Below are 9940 nucleotides of genomic sequence, written 5' to 3' on the forward strand. Positions count from 1 at the left end.
TATTAATCAACAATTTATTTTCACATGAAGGTTAATATTCAATTAAGCCAAATTAATATGCAGTATTAAGACAATTAACCTACAAGTAAGAAGAAATATCATATACAGTGATTCATTCAAACTTTTTTTCAATTGATATGGATCGTTTGTATACTCGGGCAATATTATATGCAGTATTAAACAAAAATGACAGTTAATCTATTTAGCATAGCCAGATGAAAATATTACAAAAAAGTAACAGTTTCCATAAATTAAAACAAAAACCAAGTCAGCATTCATAGATAATGCACAGCAAATAACTCTTGTCTCTTGTTCAATAAAAGTAAAATAACAGGAAACAAATAACTCTAAAATAATATCAATGTTGGCATATAAACTGGTTCATAGGAGTCTTCAGACATTTGATTCAATCTTCACTTTCTTTGAAGGTTTTGTTCCTGAAAGTTTAGTAGTTCCATAAGGTTGACATTCAGAATCTCCAGCATCAAGAGTAACGGGACTTCCTTTAGATGGAGTATTGGTCACAACTTTATCAGGATCATTTTCTCCGTATGCAGACAATGACTCCTGGAATAAAAAAAATAACAGTAAGTACTAAGAAAATGATGTCATTTACTTCTTATTTTTCAGGCAACATTAACATACAATGGAATCATCGACACGATCAACGACTAGGTTTTGGGTTAAAGGTTTGCTATCCCCCTGCAGATCAGACATTGAGATGAAGATTAAGATACAAATATTCATAAAAGTCCTATGTATATGTTCACACAAAAAATGCCCTACTTCATTAGTAATATAATCTTTCTCAATCTCCTTGACAAATTCTTCATCATAAGAAAGTTTCCAAACAGATGCTTGGCCAAATGTTGGCTGAACTTTAGCCCTGAATGCCATTTTTTTTACCAAGAAGCATGTCAAGTTCATCGAGATATATCATAGGGTCGTCGTCACCTTCCTACACATTAAATTTAATGTAAGTACAACACTTATACAAATAAATATTATAATAGATAATGAATTAAACTTAACCTCAAGCATTGCTTTATAAATACTATCAGCAGACTTTCCAATAATGTCGGCACAGTCAGTGTCCCAAAACACAAAGCGAAATTTTGATTCACCACATATATGTCAACTCGATACCTTTTAGAAAAATGCATAGCAAAAAACTATTAGAACTTTAAAAATATTGAAGAATGGCAAATGAATTAAACTAAAGAACAATTGAAAAATACAACCTTGGTATGGCATGTTCTACATTCTGACCACATGAACATTTGTATGGATTTTTCACATCAGATGCCTTTAAAGAACATTTAGTACATCCATAATAAAACCAACCATGTTTTGAGACAAAAAACTTTTGAGTTGTTCCAACAGTAACACATAACATGTCCTAAGATACAATAAGTTAAATATTAATATATGCAACAATCTAACATAAAATCATCTATATTCCAAGTTAAATATTAATATATGCAACAGTCTAACATAAAATCATCTATATAAAACAATATTGAGCTTACTTTTTGAAATTTTCCATAACCACTTACCTGTTTCACCTTGCAGAGGTCACTCAGAGATATACATTTGGCCTTATGGACGAAACTTTCAACTGGGGTGAATTGAGAGGCACCAGACCAAAGAGACACACCCTTTGAAGACTGCGAAGGCTTTTCAGTCTGCTCATTTGCAGGTAACCTGCAACATTGTACCAAAATTAATGTAAAGGATAATAATTTTTAAGGGAACTTATTATACTGGAAGAAGATAACAATTTGTATCTACTTTGATAAATACTCAGTTATCTCTGGAATGTCTTCGTTAATAAGCTATTTAGATCCACTCCATCCATTTGAGACTGAAATAGATAAAAATTAAAGTATCAAATTAACTACAGACAGATATCACAGCTTAATAATAGGATTTTGTTGATACACACCTTGTGATTCCTTTATCATTACATGAGTTAGTACAATTACAATAGCACCACTGTTTTTTTCATCATGGTAGAAATCCAAAAAATTTGTTCCGTAGCTCTCCCATAATGTGCAGTTAACGATGACACCTCTGTAGAAACAAATATAAAAAGATCAATATGATAATAATCGTCTACTTAAATAGAAGAAATTTGAAATCTGATAAGTTACTTCAAGTCTTTAAGACTCAATGAAACAAATGACTTTTTTCCAGAATTGTTATATTGAAAATTGTTGATTTCCTGAACTACACCAATAATATCTACAAAACAGAGTGAAAGAGTAAGTTAAAATCAACTTCTGTAATAATATAATAAATTGTAGTAGGAAGAAAATAAATGACCTAATATATTTACCTTCGAGTCAGTTCATCTCACTATTGCCTCCAAGAATATCAGTAAAGTCTTTGAAAAAAAATCTTTTGGGAGGAAGGTTCTGAATATCAACTTCCTTCACAGTCGTACCACCAATAAACACAAACTTCTTGTCATGATCACAAAGCTTCCACTGAAAATCGTTATCATAAACAGTTCCATTGTTGATTATGCAAGACATGTTTTCACGTATTCGTTCTTTCCATTTCGGTGTATGGTCAGAACGAATCAAAACTTGTATCCTATCACCCTGTTCATGACAAACAACAACAATATCATAACTGAAAAATATAATAAGCTACGAAACGATTTGAGAGAATACGAAGCATTACCAATGCGTCCATTATAACCATCTCCATATGCTCATTACCCTTGCTGTTGATAACACTCCATAGATCAACAACTCGAACGGCCAATCTCCAAGTTTCCTTTGAATCGTTAACATCCTTAATGGGGGTAAATTTTCGACTCATGTTCTGTTTAGAAACAAAATAGAAGACAAAAAATATCAGTATTCAGTTAAAGAGATGAAGAACGGAAATGGGGGAAGGAGAAACGAAAAATACCGGTCAAGTGTTGATTGAAAAAGGCAAGTGGAAGGTGGAAGAGTTTATACATGCAAGGTGGAAGAGTTTGTACGAATATATAGCTCTATAGTGAAAAAAAAATGAAAGGGTAGGGTTTATTTAATATGAATGTTCAATGTAATGAGAGCATAGAACGTAGTGCAGCTTTTTTCATATTCCAATAAAGAAGTTTTGCATTAAATTAGTTGTTGAAATGTAATCATGATTAGATGTGTAATTACTCTCAGGGGTATGTAAAACCATCTTAAATTGATTGTGATTAGGATAATCAAGGAATTTTGGTGGTAATCGATTTTTATATATTAAAGTAGATATCTAAACAGCTGTATCCATTATTGTTCAATGCCCTTAAACTAACTAAGAAATCATAAAAAATATAAATAATTCAAATTCAATTACGACAAAATTAAAATGTTTCAAATATCTTTAATCATCAAATTACAAACATAACTATTCCCATAATAATTAAAAAAATAATATTAATTTATTAAATAAAATATGACCTAATCAATATAATTAGAGTCATTTCTAAGATTTTAATTTTTTATTAAATTTCTTTTTTCCAAATAAAATTATATCATTCATAAAATTGATATTGATTCTCGAAATGTTAACCATATGATATGGTTAACCAAAAAAAGTCACCAAAAATTGATATGATTAACCAAAAAAAGTCACCAAAAATGATATGATTATATTCCTTATAATTTTTTTTCCAAATATGATTATATTAAACAAAAGAAAATTTAATGAATTAAATGGGCCTCACATCCGGAGTGGATTGAACTTGAATATGTAAGGATGTTTTTTAATTGAGAAATCTACGTGCCATCCCCCAATTAGACATGTCACCCCCATAGGATATACTTTTACCATTATACTCTTGTTTAAAGTTATTAATTTTCAAAAAATTAGCGTTTTTTTTTTATCAGAAATTTGGGGGGTGTACCGTAAATTTCGAAAATTTCCTAATTTTTTAAAATTTCTATGAGTTTTACCAGAAATTTCAAAAATATACCGGAAATTTTGAAAAAATTACCGAAATTTTCGGTATTTTTATAAAAAAAAATAAAAAATTGGACAACCATAAATTTGAAATTGGACTACAAAAAAAATATACCAAAAATTTCATTTTTCACCCCACTAACTTGTTCAAGGGTAATTTTAGAATATCAAAATGTGGGGGTGGTATGTATATTTCTCTTTTTAATTCAAACAATATTTTTGGTGACTTTTGCATTTTTTTTTTGCAATGATGTGGGTTGCTTGATTGTTTAACTACTAGAGGAAAAAAAACTCATTTTCTTCATTTTCATCATCTTCCTCCGTATATTGTTTCCAACAATTCATTAAGGAGTTATAGGATTCCCATTTTTGTTCAGCATCCTAGTCAATCCTTGACTATCATTTTCGAACATCAAATCCAAAAAAACAACAATCAATCGCAATTTTAATGGCTTTTTTTAAAGCCATCGTTTCCTACACTATAGGGTCATCGTCTTCCTTTATGAACTTCGTGCAAGTCGTTATGATTTCTCACTCGTCGTTCTTGAAATAACTCAAAGGCCCCATTTTCCTTTCGTATCCGGACATGCATCAATGTTACATTTAATCCAAACTAGATAAGGAGGTTCCCACTTGGTGTTGGAGTTGTTGTTGATTTTGTTCGCGATTTGAGAGGAGTTGGCCTCGGCCTCTTCCTTCCTAAGATTGTTCACTTTGCATGGTTTCGGACTTTGTATGTGACTCTATAATCTAACTTATATCATTTTCTGAGTTATTTCTACCATTATCTTTTGTGTTTCTAATCATTTCCTTCATGTTATTGTGTGAGGAGTCTTTACGGTTTTCACATCTTCAATAGGGATTCTTGTTGGGCTCGTCCTTGTTCTTTTCTTTGGAAAAATAATCTTTATTCTGAGTTTTTCCTTTGTTCCTCATTTTTAGTATATCAAATTTCTAACAATTTTTTGTTTGTTAATAATTCTCTCTTGCACGTCTTTGTTAGCTAGGTGATCGTTCACTTTCGAATGAGTATCTTCATTTTTGTGTTGTTTTCTTTTAGACATGTTTTTCATTCATGTCTTCATAAAGGTGTTTATTTTCCTGGGTTTCCTTGTAAATATTTACAATCCCCTTATTTTGATTAATATTCATGCCTTTATCAAGTTGATTGTTCTTTGTTTTGTTTTACATGTACCTTGAGTTACATCTCGTTGTTGGACTTTAGAGTTTTGTTATCTTTCATGTATTTGTGTTGTTGATCTTTGTATTGGTGTAGAACTTTTTATTTCTAGATATTGTCGTTGTGTTATCCTCCAGGTGATTATTATTGAATTCCATATTACCTTCATCTTCATTGTTTATATTTGCTTTGTTGATTTATTTTTTTCTCATGCAAGCATCTTTATTGATGTTACTGTATTCCTTCTAGTTGTTCTAAATGATAAAGTTTGTCTTCAGGTTGTTGTAAGGTAGGTCTATAACACCATCGTTATTTTTATTTTTGTTTTCTTGTTTGATTGGTTTGTTGGGCTTGACATAGTTGTTGAATTGAGGTTAGTTGAGACCCAAACCAGACTTGTAATGCCCATATGCAGTTCATAAAATAGTGGTCGATGGAATCTATTTTAGAGTTACATCTAGGGCATAAAGGGTCAGATGTAATGCCTTTTTTAGAAAGATTTTCTTTAGTAGGAATGATGTTGTTAATTATTCTCCATGTGAGCATTTTTTGGTGTAGTTTGAGATTTTCATATCTTATTCCGAACCATTTTATTTTTCTTCCTATATGAACTTTCTATATCATCATCTTTTTGCCAATTCTTGATGCAAAGGTACCCTGTTTTCATAGTGTAATGACCATTGTTAGAGGTCATCCAACTAGAAAAGTCATATTTCTCTCTGTTAATTAAGGGAATTTGTAGGATTGCCTCCCTGTTAGTAGGAAGGAAAAGATTATTCTTAATGTTAAGATTCCAACAATTGTTTTCCTCTTAAATGAGGTCCTTGACTTCATTTATCCTTGTTTCCAATGGTTTACATGTTAGGAGTTCAAATCCACACTTATTTAGAATCCAAATGCCGTTCCAAACATTGATTTTATCACTTTTTCCTACATACCAACAAATTCCTTTCTTTTATGATCCATCTGTTGTGTTGGAAGCTTCTTCAAGTATAGCTAGGATTGTTTCCCCTTTTTACCTGCAGAAAGTCACACTTATGGTAGTTTTCGCTTTTAGGACTCTGGCCACCAGAGTGTTAGGATTATCGTGAATTCTTCAACTTTCTTAGCAAGAAAGGCTTCAATAAAATATCTAATGGATTAGAAACTCAAGTCTCCTTCATTTTTTCGTATGCATATATCAAACCATTTCATCCACTGAATTTTCTTGTCTTTATCGTTATCATCCCGTCAAAACATACATCTTCATGCAAATGGATTTAGGGATAAAAATGAGGTCATCATGTAGGTGGGGATGACTTGTGCAGCTACTTTAATAAGGGTAGCACGACCAACATGTGATAGTTTATGTCTTTTCCACTCCCTTGAGTCTTTGTCTAACTTTGTCAATAATGAAATTGAGAGTCTCGACTTTAAAGGGGCCGATTTAGGTAAGGAGCCTAAGATAGGTTTGAATACTATTGATGAGGATGTTGATCTAATTATTAAACTTCTCATTCTTGTTAGAAGCTACATTTTTTTTACTGAACATCATCTTAAATTTTTGAAAGTTAATATTTTGACTTGAAGCCTCTTGGTATATATTTAAGATATTGAGTAAGATATTTGCTTCTTATTCCCCAGCCTTATAGAATATCAAGTTATCATCTTTAAAGAAAGGATGAGTGATGTTAAGGGCATTTCTAACAATAGAAATACCATTAATTTGGTTATTATTTTGAGCTAAGTTTAACATGTTAGGTAAACATCAGCACAAATGAAAAACATATAAGGGGATTGAGAGTCTCCTTGTTTGATACTTATAATATGCATAAAAGGATCGGTAGGATAACACTACTATAAATAATATATTTTATGACAAAGTTTTCACTTCACCCAACAAAAAACTCAGGCTTTAATTTAGGGCGGGCCACATTTTAATTTTTAGTAGAAAAAAAGTGCAATCTATTCCCTAGGCTGATACACATAACCGAAGGAAAAACTAACTAAAGGACATACTTAGAATCCCAACAACTATAGTTTATAATTTTATTTCTTTTATAATGGAACCATTCTTTTTTATTTGAATATTATCTCATCTATTCCTCGGTTAGACTACCAACTAAGGAGAGAGATAACTCAGTTTTGTCTATAAGAACATTCGTTCATTATGTTTTTCCCTAATCTAACTCGTCTGGTGTCGCTCCACATAAAGACTTCTATGTAAAACATTGTTGATCAAGAGAAAAACATTTAATGTAACGACTCTCAATTAATGACATCTCGTGAAGATTCTTCATTTGCTTCGGTTAACAGACATCCTAAAAGTATTCACGGCTAAGCACTCATTCTACGGTATGAACAAGGGTTTTAGAGGTAATTGTTCTAGGTCGTCTGTAAGACCCATGACAAAATCCCCAAGAGCGAATTCCAAGTAGAAAGATGCACGAAACAAGTAAACATACACTTCGTCCGTGAATATATCAATCACTGTCAAATTCAATCAGATAGTTGTTCGTACACAGTGTTTTATCTCGCGCGAACGATTTCAAATTCATTCTCACCCACATATTACTTCTCATTTTTTTTACTAATTTAAGCGTTGGAGTGCTAACTTTGTAGATCTTTCCTTCTCCATAACATCGAGAGTATTGTTCCACCGTAGTGTGAGACAACTCTACTATTTCATCTTCTATTTTCCATCTAACAGAACAACTCTTGATCATTAAAATAATACAAATATATTTAATAACAAACTTTAATTATAAATTATTAAGTAGAATAACTAAAGAGAATTATTCTTGAACTACGTTGAATATATATATATATATATATATATATATATATATATATATATATATATATATATATATATATATATATATATATATATATATATATATATACACACACACACATACCATTCTAGAAATATATTGGTGTAAGCATATACCGACAGCTAGCGCCCACGGTTTTTGATTAGGGTGAAATTCTTGCACAGGTTATTTTCCAAAAAGCATGGAGGCTGGAGCAAGTTCCTAGTAGTGGAGATATACTATGCTGTAATTCTTGAGGGTGACAAAAAGTGTCCTACTTTACCAACGTTTGAAACTTCGACAAATATTTCTTACTTTACCTATTTTCTTTTCATTCTTATCTTATCCATCATAGTATTAACTAGTGGGTGTTGATTTCATTAATTTATTATCATCCATTTAATCTATCCAAGCATATATTAAAACAAAACAGAATTAGATTCCATTTATAATTAACATGGAAAATTCGTCTATTTATTCTGTTAATTTATTAGATCATTTTAAGTAAATTTATAATATTCTTATAATAATAATAATAATAATAATAATAATAATAATAATAAGTAATATTTTAACTAAAAAGCATTTGTTTAAGATGATAAGAAATTTCGTCTATATTTTTAAATTCAAAATCAGTCATAATCACAATATATATAGTCACAACAGTAGAAGATGATTATTTACTAAATGGTTGATTATGATTAGGATTGGAAATGAGTCGAGTCGAACTCGCCTCAGTTTAATTCGATTTGTTAAGAACTGGCCGAGTTCGAGTTCGTGACAAACTTTTTTTCCAGCTCAAACTCGACTCGTTACGAATTGGTTGAGTTCGAGTTCGAGTTTGAATTCATCACGAACTTTTTCTCAGCTCAAACTCGACTTGTTAAAAGTTCACGAACATCTCGGTTCAACTCGTTAGGTTTATCTCGTTTATTTTACGGACTTAAAAATAATTTTTTAAAGTTTATATATATATATATATATATATATATATATATATATATATATATATAAAATAAAAGTTATAAGATTAGAAATACGATGTTAATTTTATTTGTAGAAATATTTTGCTCACTTGAGAATATAAATTATCATTTTAAACTGTTAGATTAAAAGAAAATATGATACTTAAATTTAGAGCAAATTTTTAAATTTACTCTTAAAGACAATATAATATAACTCATATATAATTGAATTGACTCATGAATCTAACGGGTCGGACTATGTATAGTTTAAGTTCAGCTCATTTAATTAACGAATTTAGTTTTTAGCTCATATTCAGCTCATTTGGTTCATGAACCTAATTTAACGATTTAATTTACGAATCGAAATTTCGAATTATTTTCGAGTTAGTTTGATTTATTGTTAGCCCTAATTATGATGATGGATATTAGTCCAGAATTATAACTCCAATGAAAGTTTTAAACAAATTTCTTTAATACTATATTTCCTCTTCCATAAAATTCACATGACAGGTATGTTTTAAATAAATGTCTTTAACACTATATTTCCTTTGTATAATGTTTAAGGAAACTTTAATCCTATCTTTTAAGCAAAATGGCTATGGCATCTCCTTAATGAAGAAGAATACCAACATGTATTTTCTCTAGTCTTTAGATTTTATTTAATTTCTCAACATTGCCTCTTTAAGTCAATCTTTTAAACATAAATTAAAGTATCTTCTTCAAATCGTAAAATATACTGGTAAGTTTTGTAAATATGTATGCAATTTGTTTTTAATAAACAATAATTAATTATCTTTTTTTTTTTTACAACTAATCTCAAATCTTTTGAAATTAAATATTAATATATTTGGAACGTTTATAAAAAAAAAAAAATACTTAGTAAAATAGACAACTTGTAATTTAAGTATATCTTTGAAGAACTACTCTACTTCTAATGCATTATTTCTAAAATTCTTCTTATTCACTAATTTGAGTATCACAACCGGTTGTTATTGTATATTTTGCTTTAATGGTAGAAAGCGTGAAAACATGTTGTTTCTTCGAAGATAATA

The 9940-nt window shown here is 30.0% G+C and overlaps 1 protein-coding gene across 1 annotated transcript; it reads right to left on the reverse strand.

Moving 5' to 3' along the window:
• Positions 1-393: 393 nt before the first annotated feature.
• Positions 394-2829, reverse strand: LOC131650644 (uncharacterized). The gene is made up of 9 exons (XM_058920349.1): positions 2689-2829; positions 2360-2606; positions 2154-2244; positions 1915-2073; positions 1557-1704; positions 1242-1399; positions 787-886; positions 646-702; positions 394-567 (listed from the first exon to the last, which is right to left on the reverse strand). Exons 1-9 carry the CDS (start codon positions 2827-2829, stop codon positions 394-396), a joined length of 1275 nt encoding a protein of 424 aa, XP_058776332.1.
• Between the last annotated feature and the right edge of the window lie 7111 nt (positions 2830-9940).

This window comes from Vicia villosa, linkage group LG2 (assembly GCF_029867415.1).
Source record: "Vicia villosa cultivar HV-30 ecotype Madison, WI linkage group LG2, Vvil1.0, whole genome shotgun sequence".
NCBI lineage: Eukaryota > Viridiplantae > Streptophyta > Magnoliopsida > Fabales > Fabaceae > Vicia > Vicia villosa.